This window comes from Chanos chanos, chromosome 1 (assembly GCF_902362185.1).
Source record: "Chanos chanos chromosome 1, fChaCha1.1, whole genome shotgun sequence".
Lineage (NCBI taxonomy): Eukaryota > Metazoa > Chordata > Actinopteri > Gonorynchiformes > Chanidae > Chanos > Chanos chanos.
Window position 1 is genome coordinate 27,203,960 of NC_044495.1, and position 17,528 is coordinate 27,221,487.

The window sequence follows — 17,528 nt, forward strand, 5'->3', positions numbered from 1 at the left end:
ACACACACCAGTGCCGCCTTTATGTGGAGCTAGACTAGATTACTCGCTCGAAGAGCGCGGCGGGTTTGGCACGCTTTCCCCGCTTAAAGTAGGTTCTACACTTCTGCCATAGCATAGCCACTTAAAAGGACAGCCTTCGATTTAACGCGGGGTAACTTCGCTCCATTCCCTCTAAAGCGGTCTCTTGTGACATTTTGAGCGGACTGGGTGTGCACTGTGCTTGCAGTTAACTCTCCACGCTCTCGATACTTTCTTCAAGTCATGTCTTACCCAGAGCGATGGGCAAGTTTGATGACAACGAGAGGATAATCCTCAACGTTGGGGGAACCAGGCACGAAACCTATCGGACCACTCTGAAGACTTTGCCGGGAACGCGACTTGCCCTCCTTGCCTCGGAATCTGATATCGAGTCGGTTTTGGATCAGCTGCAACAAGTTCCTGGCTTCATCGAATACAACGCACGAAACAACGAATACTTTTTCGACCGCCATCCAGGCGTCTTTGCCTATGTGCTCAACTACTACAGGACCGGGAAACTTCACTGCCCGGCAGATGTCTGTGGTCCGCTTTTCGAGGAAGAACTGTCCTTCTGGGGTATCGATGAGACGGACGTGGAGCCCTGCTGTTGGATGACCTACAGGCAGCACAGAGACGCAGAGGAAGCGCTTGACGTGTTTGAGATGAATGTGGACAATGACGAGGACGACGAGATAGGCAAAAGATTGGGCATAGAAGACGTAGTCTCAGCCGACGGCAGTTTAAGCCGTTGGAAAAAGTGGCAACCAGTGATATGGAATCTATTCGAGGATCCCTACTCCTCCAGAGCTGCGAGGGTAAGGGCGCTCTGCCGCGTCAGAGCCGATTTTCTCAAGCTCCCCCCAAAAGTTTTTCTTTGCTTCCCTGTTCAGATTAATATGGGCGCTTGTTGGTCTGAAGAGTGTGTGCCTTCCATTCATGATCAAAGGAAACAGAGAATCTTAGTTCTGCGTAGGCCTACCTGTTTGGACATGTCTTAAAATTTCAGGATAATACTCTATTTATCACTTACGTTTACAGCTATTACATTTGTAAATTCTTTCATTCTTTGGTCCTGTTCTTATTCATTTGTTCATTCGTTCATTTATTGAGTTGGTTTGTCAGTTAGCTTGTTAAATTTGATATTAATCTGGGTAAAATACACGAAACAGTGATCATGCGCAGTTCATTAAGTTCATTTTCCTTCAGGTTAAGAAATCTGCGTTTAAGAAATTCGCATTAACCATACAATAACATAATTACAATCCTCGCGTTAGCAATAACTAAAAGGAGTAGGCTATAAGCTGAAGTTCCTGGAGGCAATGAGTAAGTATTGTCTTTATGTCTGCATTTTCTCCACACTTCCAGTTGCAGCATTAATGACATGACCTAAAATCCTATACATTTCTCCAATAAAATGAGCCCACTACAGATACCAAAATCTTACAAGAATGATGTATTCAACATACCACGCATAACATAATAGTGTGAAATACCCCTGGGTATTTCGTTTATGAGGTTTGACTGTGAATAATGGAGTACATGTACATAGGATTGGAGGATTGCAGCTCTGCAGCTCTGATGTCACTGTGCATCTAATCACTGCCCAAGAATTAAATGTCTCCAAGTAACATCTTCCATTTGTCTAACTTTCTTATATTCTGCATAGCCATTCACCTATCTCTCAATATTAGGCCTCAAAATAGCTTTTCTGAGGGTTGCAAGACTCAGTCTGACAGATCTTATTTGAAGAAAAGCAGTACATTTTGCCTTAGCGTAGGGACTAAACAAAACAAGTTCATTCATTTCCTTTACAGACTGTGAAATCTGAAAAAGAATAGACTATTTTAGTCTGTGCGTACCAGAAAATTGCATGCAAGTCTTGGCATAATGGTAAACGAATTTTGATTCATTCACACCTAGAGAGACAAATCAAGAGAGGAGACAGGGAGTCTCTGTATTGGCTGTTGATCTAATCAATTATTAATTGTTCCCCAGCCATGTAATCCAGGGCTTTGTCTGCCATCTACATTTTTAACAAGGCTGTGGAGGTAGTGCAGTTTGACCTTGTGCCGCACACATAAACACACGTATTTGCACATGTGTATGCACACACATACAAATACACATACAGAAAGAGAGACACAGGGCCCCTTTTGTTCCAGCCTCACCACAGTGTTTTTCAATCATTCTGACAAAGTGAAGTGCAAATGCCAAAAGAGTCCCACTCAGTTTATGGGTGTCAGAGGAGCTCATGGTTACCTTTGTGTTATGGGATAAGAAATCCTGTAATTATCCATAATCCAAGCGTTAAAACAGTTAATGGAACATTGAACATACTACCTCCCATTACCAGGGCTATGGCAAAATAAACTCAGCTCACCTTCTCAGACCACTTTACTCACCTTCACGTACGTTAGACAATGCTCAACTCTTACCTGTTTGGGCTCCTTTCCCATACGTCCTCTAGTCTTCCTGTCACGGTAGTACAGAAGAAGCATGGAAGATTTTTACAGCATACTTAACCATGGCACACAACTTTCGCATTTTTAAGACAGAGAAAGACACTGAGTCTGAATGTGTTTCATGTGGTCAAAGCCTCATGAGCTGAAAATCCCTAAAACACTCTGTCTACTGATGGAGAGTTAAAGATGTGTCAGCTGTGTCATATAAAGTATGTAGTTAATTACTGTCTTTCAGGAGGGGATTCAGTGTTGGCTCTCAGTGTCTGCCTGGATTTTACTCAGTCTGTGTTAGGACATGTTTGCTGTGATCTGGTCTTCTTAACTTGCTCTCTCAGTGAGTTGTTCTGAGGTGGGTGGTTGATCATTGAGGATACCGCAGAAGTTGAACTCCTCTATGTTAGTGACCTGGATGTGCAATTTAGCAATATAGTGGGGGAAATATGAGTTATTAGGCGTATGTATGTGTCTGATTTGATCTGTATACAGAAATCCATTTACTGTTCCCTGAAAAAACACTGCTTCTCTTAATGTTAACAACAATGGAAGTCCTTTGTTAATGTGCGTTTTATTCTTTCTTTCCTTTTGTGTCTGTAGTTTACGAGACTGGGACTGTGATGGTAAACCTAACAAATTATTTAGTTTTCCATGTTTGTGGTCTCACAGCTTCTGATTCTCAAGGCCTAGTTTAAATATCCATTAGCCCATCTGAGACTGAGCTTGCTTCTGCCACTTAAGAGGTTAAACCCACGCCGTCTGGGCACCACCACACGCCTGAAGATGTTACCCAAAGCAGGCAGAGCAGAGCCTGTTGTCATGGCAACTCCATTGCTCATGCCTTGCCTCGTTCATTGAACACTGCCTGGTCCATGAAAACCGATTGATCTCAGAATTGCTCAACCATGACACTCCCACCTCCTCCATCCATGTCTACCTTGTAACATAACCTTATAGTGTGCTACAAAACAAGAGTAGGGGGTGAGGGTGAGAAGGTGTTTACAGATACATGCAGTGAAGGCCATTTCCCTTTGCATGCTCATCCAAGTTTTACTTGCTCTCTTGAGCAGCAGTGTAGATGTTTTGAGATGTTTGTGTTGTGTGGGGAGTTTGATGGAGCTCTTGTTAGTAGGATCAAGGGCTGATCTTTGTTTTCAGTGGGGGATTTCTGCCACATAGACATGCAAGGGTGACGTGTTACATTTGAATGTGGTGAAAAAAAAAAAAAAAAAAAAGAGGGCTGCACAGTAACGAAGTCTTAAGCACATGCAGCCCCCCCCCCCCACCTCCCACCAGCCCCATTAAGAGCCACTGAGCAGGGCAATGGCTACACATGTGTGGGCAGAGATAGTACACCACTGGGCATGTTTGGCCACTACCAGTCACTCTAATCTCTCCTGTCAGTCACTCCTGCTTTCCCTTTCTGCACAACATCCAATGGTTTAAAAAACAGTCCGTAATCTTAACACACGGATCTCACAGTATCTAGTAAATTATAGTTGTTTACTCACAGATGAAAGTTTTGTTAATACAGAATATTTAATACCATATTTTATGACTATACCATATTATAGGAATATTTCTATGAATACCATATGCACAATAAATTGATAGATGTATTTTCAAGACAATAAGCTTTGTTTAGGTATTTTAAGACCTTCACCATGTAATGCATAAATAAAGCATTACAACGTTTGATACAGGAATTTATCAGCAGTCGTACTTTTTTCATAACTATATCCACAGGACATTGTAACAGAACCTGTGTAATTCATTATGAACTCTTCATACTTAGTGTTTTGTAACAAACATGCAAGAAACACACACCACTGCATACGTCATAACAACTTATAGCAAAGTGCTTTTAAATCAAGTTATGGTAGAATTGCTATAAGGCATTATGAGGTCTTCATAACAAATATTTTGTGTTATTATCTTGCATTCATTTGCTCTTATTGTAACGTCAGTTATAACTGGTACTGACATTGATCATCACTGCTTGAAATGCGTTAACCAGGCCTTTTTGCAGGTTCAAATGAAGTAACATCACTTGAAAAGTTATAACAATGCTTGTATGCTGTTATAAGATTAGCTGGCATGTATAATGCTACACTTTCCTCTCATTCGTATAGGGTGAACGAGACACACAAACACAGTATTTGGTCCAGTTCTTTAATTTGAGGAAAAATAAGTATTCTGCCATCACATGCCTATTAGCAGCTTAACATTTAACAAGCAACTCTATTATTTAAGGCACACACATGTTTCATTATGTTAACGTGTCAATTACATTACATTAATTACATTCCCACAATGAAAGTACCCCTAACACCATGCTAGCTACATTAACTAGCAGGGCAAAAATAGACAAATTAAAATGTTTTCCTGTTCGCTGGAAAGGTGCTATATGTTATGTTCAGGAAATATACAAATGGAATTATGCAGTACATTCTTAGAAAGCTTGGAACAGACTATGTGTATACAAAGTGCATAAAGTGTTGTGCAAGTTCTCTTACAATGTCTTATGTTTAAAATTATGATACAGTGTAACTGCTGATAAATTTGTATGCACAGTGTCATACTGCATTGTACAGGCAAGAAACATATTACAGTGTCTATATAGTGTGTCACTGATGTATTTAAATATCCAAATGTTCTGTGTAGTTTGACATGTGGGTCATAGTTTGTTATGGTAGTGACAGAAGGATGTATCTGAGCATCATTGCAGCCAGTCGTCAGTGAAAGGGAAGTAGCAGCAAAAGCATGTAAGAGTCTCACAGGTGTCAGTGAGACAGCAGACATGTGAGGGTGAGGAACAAAGATGCAATTTACTGATTCATCCTGCTCATGTTTTCAGTCATCCTACGCCTCTCGGCTTCGACCGTAAATATCACTTAGCTCATCACAGTTTAAATAAGCCCAACACACTCACACAGGATGGCACATCCTGACAGCCACCGTGAGAATTAAAATAATGAGGGCCATCATCACATCAGAAGGACATGACAAGTGATGGCTGCTGGGAAATGGCTGGTTCACTGCTGGCATCCACGTGAAACTGGAGCCTATCAAAGCAAAGTCAGACAATCTGAAACTCAGGGTAGGGTCATTTAATTACTGACAGTTTCTAATTTATTTTTACGTATGATTTGAGCATGTTATGCATTTTGAATATGTATGAATGTAGTAACGCATGCACACCTTAATAGATTCACATCAGTTGAATGTTTGGAAATCAGAGTGCCCAGTCTTGGCATGAGATCATGTGTTTGGGGTGAGAAAGAGTCAGACCAATTCCTTTGGAGAGGATCTCAAAAAGCACTAAACAATGCCACTTCATTTAGCCACATGAATACATGACAACCAAATCCAGACAGCATTAATGTAAATGAAACAGTAGGAGAGGAGAGTGCATTTGGGCTAATCCTGCTTATTCTTACTGCTGAGATGAGGGCTAAATATTGCTGGTTGATTTTTTATATTCTGTAGAATTGTATCTATCCTCACACTAATGTGTTCAGATACATAAGCCATATAGTATCAGGTATCATGGCTGAAGACTGTTCCAGTAGCATATCTAGTACTAGGAACAGAATTGACCTCACTGACTTGATTTGTGAACTTATGCCAGGTTTACACTAGCACCCTTTGATCACCCCATCTCACTACCTGCATCCCAGTCTCGACACCCTGAAGGGTAAAATGTGTAATTTGGACTATATAAGCTTGCACTCCACTAGGTGCCTGATATGCACGTACAGTTTGTTGGCACAGAATGCACTTAAACTTCCATGTGACATATCAGACCTTCCAGGTAGGACCTCATATTTTGAGCTACACTGCATTTTACACAAGTGCCTTTATGCTATTTGTCTGGGAGGAATTCTGCATTCTGGATGCTCTTTAATTCATTGTAAAGACAAGACTATTTGCTCACAGTACAGTGGACTGATTTAAACACACCTTATCAAACCAAGACTTCCTTAGCTCTTGCATACATGTATTAGAATGTGATTTTTAAACTTGTTACAAGTTGATAGTCTTTCAGCAATGCTTTCCAACTGGCTATCTTTGGACAGGATTAAAATTGGGCCAGGCAATTTGTTTCAGTAATTTCAGTCAGTCTCTGTACCTGTCATCTTCAGTAACGATTGTTCTGTGGGGTCATTTTTAGGATGGATGATATTTATGATCCTTGCTCCCATTCTGCCACTGTGAGCTGCCTTAAATCTGCATATCTACTACATCATTTGAATTTGTGGAAGTGGAAGTTTAATTTGAGGATCCAGAAAAGGCGATGTGAACATTTTATGGTGGTTAAGGCCTCCTTGTAGCTTCAGCAGTTAAAGTTGATATTTTATGTCCTTGCTTAGTGGGAGTGGGTCTCATTATTAGATGAACTGATCATTTGAGGCCGCAAACATAAAGAAGTGAATTCATCTGTCTGATCTGAAATGCTGGCCTCCTGTCGTGGGAGGTTACTGTTTCCTCTCTGGCTTCTGCTTTTGTCAAATGCTAATTGCACTGCTGGTTATTCCCCTATCTGAACCCCTATTGCTTTCAACTTGCCTGCTGATCATTTCAGTGGAGCTCAAAGGCACAACTTAAAAAGAATGTGAACTGTTTAATGCAGCCATTCAGGCTGCATGGCCCAATTAGAGTTTATGTGGTAGCTTCTGGGCATGTTTAAAATGAAAACAAACTCTGAAGTCCTGTGCTGACCAGACAGGATAAATGTGTGCTAGTTCAGAGCATGGAGGTAAACAAAGCTTCTTCAAAGCATTTAGTGCAGTTAGTGAGTGAATTTCTTGCTGATAATCATTATATAGACATACACACTGTTACATTTGCTTTTTGAACACCCAACAAGAATATACTAAGAATTGATGTATCAAAACCAGACTTTTCTCTTTGTAGATCTGAGAAACTGAGGGGAAAATGAATACATATGTATTGACCATGTGCCACTTCAAACTGATTTAAAGTACATGAAAGTGTGCAGTACTTCCTGCTTTCCTGACCATGGTGGGGAAATTATAGCATTTTCAGGTCTGATTTACTCAGCAATCAAAATCTGGCAGAACTTAATCATTACACATCATCATTAAAATGAGTTTAACCCCATGCTAACATATCTCAAATCATAATTGACCTCAGAATTTCAAATACTAAATAATACCCTACTACTAACATAATTGAAGTACTTGTCAATTAAGCTGTACAAATGTACAATAAAAAGACTTGTTATGATGTAGGGGATTGTTTTATGTCAGTGTCAGTCTTTAAGAACTAGCCAGAAATAAAATGATTAAGGAGCTGAAAAGGGAGTATTTGTTGATGTTCATTCAAGAGAATGAGAAAAGTATGGGCTTACATGTCATGACTACGAAACTATGGATTTTTTTTTCTTAACAAACGTTTTCTTAACAAATGTTTACAAATGTCACGTTTTGAAATGTATGACTGACCAAGCAATCAGCTAGTGGGTACCACCCATAAAATGTTTCACTTAATTACCTAATGGATCAGAATGAGGGCAACCTAAGGAAGAAAGTGTATGCACATCGTCTAGAACTGAGAAAGATGTCACTTGCTGAAAATAAAACTGACTAAGATTGTGAGCATTCTGGGGGACTTGTCTAGAGTCATGCGGAGTATCAGAGCTCCTGCCACTAAAAGGTTATGGTGCAGAGCTGTCATGCAACTAATATTTTGAGGATGCACTGACTTTTGCATTGGCTCCCAGTCTTTTTTAAAATTCTAACATTTGTAAGGATCAAATAATCTAATATTATCCACATTACACATTCACATTAAAATAGAGTGATAAATGTGTATTTATATGACAATGTTATAGACAGATGGACACTAACCAGCTGTGTGATGGATCTTCAGTCAGGTTCATTTTGCTTCAGAAAGAGTTGTTGTGCCAAAGGTTTGAAGAAATTCTAGTTAATGGTTCATGATGAATATTAGGCTGAATACTAATATATCTAAACTACGGCCATAGCCTTACCTGCCAATCAGAATACAGCCAAAAATTTAGTTACCCTGAACAACTTTATTTATAGCTCAGAACTCTGAACACTGACCCTGGAAATGATTCAGAATAACTCTTCAACAGCCTTAATATGTAGTAAATAATAGCATTAAGCTAATCAGTAAAATAATGCTCATAGATAACCAAGTTCCCGGATCACAAGATTCAGTACCCTAAGACATGATTTAGCAAGTGCTCAAAGTATGGGAAAGTAAATGTCAATGTTTATCACAAGTAGATTCAGGTGGTACAGAATGGAAACTGCTGTTGAATAGGTGTCTTGGTTGAAAAACAAACTACATTCAAAACACACACAAAAACCTGTAAACTATGCACAAAAGGACCTAAACAAACCAGACACCAAAGCATATATTTATTGTAAAAACTGATATGACCAGAAATATAAAACAATAATTACTCTATACTGAAGCAAACTTAACCATAAAATTATCTTTGTTGTTTTCTAGTGGAGTTTGTCATGAAATGCACAGGAGACAGATTCCATTTTGAAACCAGCACTTCACTAAACAACTTGTGTTTCAATACAAGTGTACAGGTCGTAAGGCATAAACTATCACCAGTCATCTTATCCCTCCCTCTCGAAAGTTTATTTCCCAGCAAATATAACAAACTCCCAAATGTCAAGCAATGCAATTTCTGATGCATATTACATTTCTTTCAGTTCGTAACCATAAACAATACAGTACTTCTAAGGCTTTCGTTGCTAAAACATGAACAATATTCCTACTGAGAATATGAATATGAATTCTTGTAAACTTGAACATTATACATGTGAACATCTTCTCCAATTTTAGTCCCAAGTGTTGTCTTAAAGTCTGGGTCCCTTTTTATTCATTTCTCTTCTTTCCTAGGGTCAGTGTTCAGTGTTTTGTGTTGAAGTGGGTAACTAACCATTTTGGCATGGCTCAGACACAGGCTCGTTTACATTGGCTGAGGGAATTTCCTCTTCAGTTTCTGGTATGTGGCGAAGAGAAGCCTGAGCAGAGCAATCATCCTGAGATATGGCTTGGAGGTGTTTACGATTTCTCCTTTATTCTCCTTGTACTGTTTGCACATAGTATGACCTGGAGTGTTTGGGTTGATGTTTCACTGTTCCCATAGTTGTCCAACCATTGTCAGTGTGGAGCTTCACACACATGGAATCACCAGGCTGAAGAGGTGACAAGGGAATCATCCTGTGGCATCTGTTGTTGTAGAGGACAAAGGACCCTTTGGCATTTCAGTCACTCTCAACCACTTTCTTCAGATCAGGCAATCTTGTGTCCAGGCAATAATCTGGAACATCATTAATAGCTAACAGCCCATGAACAATTGTGACGGGTTACAGCATGTGGCCAATTGGTGTCATTCAACAGGTGAGGAGGGCCAAGAGAGGGTCATCATGCTTAAGGGTTTTCTTTGTTGTCTGAGTGGCTCTCTCAACTTCCCCACCAGATTGTGAGAAGTGACCCTGGATGTCACAAGGTGACCTCTGCGGATGTAAATTTTTGTTTGCATGTTCTCCCCGTGTCTGCGTGGGTTTCCTTCTGGGAGTTATGGCTTACTCCCACAGTCCAAAGACATGCAGGTCAGGCAAATTGGAGACACTAAACTGTCCCTCGGTGTGAATGTGTGCGTGAGTATGTTTGTCTGTGTGCCTGCCTTGCAATGGCCTGGCTACCTGTCCAGGGTGTTTCCCCGCCTTTCGCCCAATGAGCGCTGGGATAGGCTCCAGCACCCCGCGACTCTAATTAGGTTAAGCAGCTTTGAAAATGAATGAATGAATGAATATTAGAGCAGGGATTTTCGGGAATGCCAAAATGCACAAATCTGCTCTTTAATTTGCCGATAGTTCTCCCGCTCATTGTGTCAGGCATGTGTGCTATATCAAAAAATCTCGAATAATAATCCACGACTGTGGACCATGGACTTCACAGATGTCTGCTCCAAAGTGCTGTCAAAGTCATGAAGCTAATTCAGTAGTCATCAGTGGCTCTTTGCATTGTGTTGGCTTGTTGATTTGACACAGCTAGCTCTGGCTCACTTTGCTTTTTCTCTTCAATTCCTGGCCACATTATAAAATGCAAGCACTTACACATACAAGCTGGCGCATTGCTCAATGACCAGACAACATCTGCTTTCAGAAGCGCTTGAAGTGCCTGAAGTACTATGGCGCTGAGCTGCAGATATCAACGCAGATTGTTAATCATGCCAAGAATCCCTGTAACCTTTTGATGCCTAAGTTCTTTGACATGTCAGCGGTCCCCCCAGCCCAAGTTTTTTTGCACGTTTCCAACATTCTAAACTTAAGTTCCATTCCATTTACACTAAATTATGTTAAATTCCTTAACTGGGAGCAGCCATGTTTATATACATTTATGTACATATGTTTACATACAGTTAAGTGCATCTTGGGAGACATTTCTGGCAGGGTATGTTGTTTGGCCAGGTTGCGTCCAAAATTGCTGCTTCATGTAGGGTTTGAACTGCTGTTGTGGTTGTAAACCACAGCAAATATAAAGATTGTCTTCTACGTTGGAGTAGTGCATGTGCATTGTACAGTATGATGATCTATAACTGCATTTCACCTGTCATGTTTGATTTGGTGTCTGGTGCACAAACTTTCGCCAGTGTCATGGCAACCATATGTCATCTTTTATGAAACTCTCCGTTTTCCCTGTCCACATTACAACGTGAACACGGCGTTTTCAAATTTATGCACCTCAGAAAGTATTTTCGAATAGTATCATTTTCGGGGGGGGGGGGGGGGCGCTGTTTAAGTGTGGACGGAAGGGCTAAACGGAGAAATAATGATGTGTTTTCAGATTTACCCAGGTTAGTGTGGACAGGGCCTTTTTACCCATTGCTATGTCAGCATAGAATGTCTAATTACCAGAGTACCAAAATCACACATTTGTGACCTTGATCTTGATCTTGAATGACAAGGACCTTTTCTGGTGTGGACTGACCCCCCTGTGGCTGAGCCAGGATTAAACAAAAGTCCATTCTGTTTGGTTAGGGGCACATTTCTCTCTACATACAGTGGTGTGAAAAAGTAAGTACAACCAATGAAAAGGTAAAATAACATTGAAAAATCTTATTTTATGTTCATTTGTACTCTTTAAATCAACAGAAATGCACTTTCCCTGTATGGAATAAGTTAGTACACCCCTACCTTTGTCATTGCATTAAATGCCTAAAATTAGAATCAGGTGCACCAAAACAGATGCAAATGATTAGAATATCATTAGGTACTGGAGTGCAGTTGGAGTGCACTGCCTTTCATAAATCTCAACCTGTGATCTGGTTAGGTCTTAGCAATTGGGGTGTGTGACTTACATCATGCAAACATCTATAGAGCTCTGAGGCTCTCATAATGAAAACTATTGATGCCTATGTGTCAGTGATTGGTTTTAAAGCCATTTCCAAGCAAATTGTAGTCATTCACTCCCCTTTACAAAAAATCATCTACAAATGGAGAAAACTTCAAAACACTGGAAATCTATCGAGGCCAGATCATCCTGCCAAATTCAGGCCAAGAACTGCAATAAACATGCAGCAGGAAGTCTCCAAGAACCTCAGGATTACATGAAGGCATTTACACACAAGTCTTGCCTCAGCTATTGTCAAAGTACGTAAATCAGCCATCCCAAAAGATTGCCTTACATGCAAAGTATGGAAGGATAAGCCTCTGCTCTCAAAAAGAATAAAGATGCTCAACTGAACTGTGCTAGACAACACCTAGGTGAAGATCACGACAGCTGGAACAATGTGCTCTGAATGGATGACACAAAGGCAAAGCTCTTTGGCCACAATGCCAAAAGTCAAGTTTGGTGAACACTAAAAAGAGCATTTCCCCAGAAAAACCTGTCACCACCTGTGAAGCATGGTGGTGGAAGCATTATGATTTGTGGCTGTTATTCTGACTCATGGCCTGGAGAGCTTGCCATCATAGCCTCTTTTTGAATAAATAATTTTCAAAGAATAATTTTCATTTTATTTGTTAAATTAGATCATTTTTATTTTAAAAACACCTCTTCATGGTGAATACTTATTTTTTTAACAGAGCTATATTCTTCTGTTTGTCTTTTACATCTCCAAAACCACAATGTTCAGGGAGTTCATAAAGCCCTCTGACAAAAGCTTTGATTGTCTTACCTTCTCTCAGGCGTCTTTGGGGAAAATAATCGTGCCAATACACAGTGTGTCTCTGGGAATAAAATGTTCATCAAAATTCTCAATCACTGTTTTGAAATAATTGTGGGCATCCTCATTCTTGCACATGAGTGATTTGAATATATTTTCTCTCTCCTTTCCCATGGATTAAATCAGTGAACTGATCTGCATGTCACCATCTTCCGGTGTTAATTTGGTAGCAGTTCTGTAGTGCATCAAATAGTTTCTCCACTTGGACCGCTCACTTGGCTTACTGAAATGAAATCTTTACGGTGGCCAAAATTTTGCCATTGTATGTTTCCCAGTGTGGCACATGCATATTCTCACTACTTCAGGGAAGCCATATCACTACGAGGTAAGTGTCTCCTCTTTGCTGTGAGGCAAAGTGTATTTTAGTTACGCTCATTGACGCCTTACTATTTTATTAGTGTTTTCTTCTGACGTCAAGCCGTGAAATGTACAGGAGACAGATTCCAGTTTACAACTGACACTTTACAGATCAACTTGTTTTGACACAAGTGTACACATCAGAACCTTCAACATCACATCAGGAATGAACTGTTACCAGTCATCACAGAGTTACTTACATTAAATGGCAGAGGAGAGGGAAGGAAGGAGAGGAAAACCCAGGCCCAGGTCTAATCATGTAATGTCTGCTGAATTTGACAAGATGATGGTGCAACTCATAACAGCTTTTAGAGCTTCCAGCCTATCATTCTACTGTAGGTAGGTCTTGGCTGTCAGGAAGGACAACGGCGCTGGACACAAGTGCGGAGAACTGAAGGACTTTAATGATAAATGAAACAAACAGAAAGAAGCTCAACACAAACAGGGTTAACAGGAGGCCAAAAGAAAGAGTGCAAACGGGATAACAGATAGACTAGGCAACTTTGGCACACGAAACACAAGACAGCTCAGTAGACACAGGGAAGGTGTAGACTTTGCAATGACTGATCCGACGGAGAGGTTTAAATAGTGAGATGTATAATCGAACTAAAGTGAGGGCAGGTGTGCAGGAGGAGAGTGATCAGACCGGTGATTAGTAAACCAGCGACGCTGAGCGCGGAATGGCTGAAACTGGCGAGGGAGGAGGCGAGGTTGTTACATTGGTGGGTCATAGTTTTGGAGAGAATGGATCTTCTTACGTGCTGATACCAGGTGCAACACATCTCACATCGTCTGCACTTAAGTGTAGTTTTTAAGTGCAGATGATGTGATTACCAGATCAATTAAGCTGACGCAATATACATATCTGTATATTGCATTGGCTTATGTGAAATGCACAATAAAGTTTAGCACACAGACCGCACAAAAGCGGATGTTTCGTGACCATTCAAACTGCAGAATTTTTGGATCATTTTAATGTACAAATATTACCTGAATTTGGAGACAGAATGAAGAGCACAATTATCAACATTCAAACCATCTGTGGATATTGCAAATGATGCAATAGTTTACAAAGAACACAAAATGTAATTGGTAATCATTTACTATGTTTACATCGATTAGTGTTGATTATTCTGTGACCTATTTGTTTTATTGTTAATCAAGGAGAATAAATGGGAACAGGCTGAAATAATGACAGGTTTAAAGGTAAAATTTATTCCTCTGTTTCCAGCTCACCGGCCGACATGTCCCTACCATACCGATGCCATCTAAAATCACACATTTTTTCCCTTACGTTACTTTTTCCAAATACCATTAAGACATGCTGTTATGAAATAACTCATAGAAATAATGAAATAACACATAGGAAATAGGAAAGAGAGAGTTTTGGCAGTGATGTCCCTGAATACTAATGATGGGCCATTAACACACATAGTCCTACAGTTACCACAATCCATGTGAGCTCTAATACTATCGGTGTGGTATTTCTGTTAGCCTAAACTGTGAAACTAATAGCAACAGAGCATAATTGCCTGATGTACTGATGTAAATAATGCTGTGGAGATATGAAGAATTCACCACTTGAGCCTTTCTGTAGGTTTTTTTTTTTTTTTTTCGTATTTGGGACCAGCCTTTATTTGCCCAAACAGGTGGCACCCCCAGCTATAATTTGAGACCTAACCATTATTTTAGACCTGGCTTTTATTTGAGAATTTACAGTGTTTAAGTTTCTGAAACCCCTGTAAAGAGAGATGAACTCGGCTCTAAGCTCATTGGCTATCTGTGTAGCTAAATCCTTCAAAATTTTGACATTTATCCACAGAATCTGTGCTGCACAAACAGCAAATTCAGGATGTTTTGAGGTGCAATTGTGTTCAAAATTAGACTTTTTCATCAAAGCCAGTCCATCCATGTTCACGTGAAGCTCAATGCTCCCACCTTCTTAAGAGTTTTATTTTTTACTTTAATGTTAAAAAATCTTGCATGTCAAGTTGGCAACCTGCAGACTGGAATTTTCTCACCCTTGTACAAGGAAAAAAACCCTTAATAAGATTTTAAATGAAATTTCAGTAAGGTTCATTTAATTAGATATAACATTGAGGAATTTCACACGTCTGCTGATGTTTTATTGCCTTATTTATCAGTGTTGTAACTAGATGCTGAAGTCATGCCCATACACATGATTCAGAGTTGGACCGAACCATATTTGGAGCTGGACCAGGGTTGTGCAATATGTGGAGAACTCTTGAGACATTTTTAGATTACTTATTCGTAATTGAGGCAAAATGTCCTGTTTGCATGCATTCCGTGCATTATTATTATTTTTTAGTCACGGCAATGTGAGGAGCTCCCAATAATTCCTAATTATGAATGAGACGTTGTTTAATCATGTACACTCCATTAATCCAGCCAAGAGTGTCTGGTAGAGTGATAATTAAGTTTGTTTTGTGTGCAGAGGCACAAGTATGAAGTGCTTCTTCGCACAATCTTGAACAAATTTGCAGCAAAATTAGCAGAATTCTTTTGCACAATTATACTGTTTCAGATGACATGCTGAAGAGCAAAAAATATCTAACCCTCTGAAAGATCTTTACAATAGAATGTTTAAATTATATATCATATTCTTTCCCAATTGCAAGTTTGGCTTATAATGTCATCCATATAGCAAATTAAGTTGTTAGGTTACCCTTAATGTATGTTTCCCTCCTCACAGAAAGAAATTATTGGCTCTGTAGAATCATGCAATGAGTATCATTCTCACACATGTGCACCCCAGTGTCCAGATTAAGGATTTCCATTTATCTTTAGGAAGACTGTATAAACTGAGTCTCTTTTGGTTGTAAGGGCTGGTGTCCTACTTAAATGTGGACCAGTCATCCAGACCAAGTAGACACCCATCCTTAGGGGAGTGCGAGAGAGTTTTGAGGAGGTTTACACCCTGACTTTGGATCTGTTTTCTGGCAACTCCATTTTATGCTCCACTAGTCTTCCACCACTGGAGACTGCAAGATGAAAACAGTCTGACTCAACCTTTGAAGGAACAGGTCACAGGCAATTCCTACTAGCTGAAGCCAGAGTGGTTTATATAGTATTCCTTTGAGACTCAAACATTCAGGAATTTTGTTTGAGCCACAGCTTCAGATACTATGAAAAAATAGTGACCACTAGTTTAAGAAATGGTTAAAAAAAAAAAAGGCACTTCTGGTGGAGGACGTTGGTGTCTCCAAGGTTGGATGTGTACTCACTTGTTCCATTCTCAGATTGTTCTTTGTTAATGTGTTCACTGACAACATAGGGGGACAGTTCTTAGCTCTTCTGTAAAATAGGTCATGAAACATCTTCTGTGTTACCTAAAACCATTCCTCATATGTGGTTTTCAGCACTAATTTGTACACATACTAAAAGTATATGGGGAGTGACACAAGTTTCACACACGTTTAGTATTGCCTTGCCCCCTAGACAACACAAGTAAAAGAAAACATTCCTTATGTAAATGAAACCAGATTAATTAGCTCCAGAATCTCTTAATGGAGATAAAGTGAAAAGTGCCTTGGGCTGTTTCAAGACTCACACGATGAGCCATTTCTCACATACCCTTGTTGCAATGTCATTTGCACACGAGTTGGTGATTAAATTTTCCTGCCACCATTCATGTGGTCTGACAAAGAAGAAAAATATTTTTTGGATGTAACCCTTGGATTGGGGTCATATGTAAGAATATGCCCAGATAGTTATTGACAACATAGAATACTGAAATTACCCAGGAATGACTTTGGTGATTGACTGCTATATTCAGATACGAGTTCTCCAGCTACTCCCGCACACACTATACCAAAACTCATTACAGTTGTCTTTACAGTGTATCATGCCTGAGACCCATGTGAACAAGCCTAAGAAGACAATAACAAGGAAAAACTCCCTTTGACTAAGATAGAGAGAATCTTTGAGAGGAACAAAGACTCAAATTGTGGAATCCATTCCCTTCTGACTGGCTTTGGGTTAAATTAGAATTAGACCAGCTGAGGTGCGCTTTTGAGACTTTAATTGATGACAATATTGTTAGGTAGATAGACAAGTTGAGTTGGACTGGTCACTCATTCTTCATGTTTTTTGAAGCTTTTGGAAGATGCCATAGTGGTGTTTAGAAGCTGAAAGCGAAGCGTTGGTACACATGTGGACAGTTTCCAAAGACAGAGTATCTGGTGGTATATGCAGCCTTGATTCACTGAGATTATGTGTGCATGGGCACACAGGGGTGCAGAATAACATGTTTCTGGTCAGGGAGGCTGCAATTAGGTGGTGCCAGGTACTATCGGTTCTGGCACTGGTAGTCTGTTAGGGGTATGATAAGGATGGAACAGGATGGGATGCATGTAATTGCTCTGGCAGTGCACTATAGTAATGCGTCCAATCATATGCGATGGTTATAACACTGACAGTCCAATTCACCA

General features: G+C 39.9%; 1 protein-coding gene across 4 annotated transcripts in view; it reads left to right on the forward strand.

Moving 5' to 3' along the window:
- Window positions 1–278: 278 nt before the first annotated feature.
- The window catches only part of kcnc2 (potassium voltage-gated channel, Shaw-related subfamily, member 2), a 46,033-nt gene continuing 28,783 nt past the window's right edge, over window positions 279–17,528 (forward strand). For all 4 annotated transcript variants that reach the window (XM_030778899.1, XM_030778914.1, XM_030778891.1 and 1 more), the window contains exon 1: window positions 279–833. In XM_030778899.1, coding sequence (XP_030634759.1) covers window positions 279–833 — 555 coding nt within the window. The remainder of the gene's footprint in view (window positions 834–17,528) is intronic.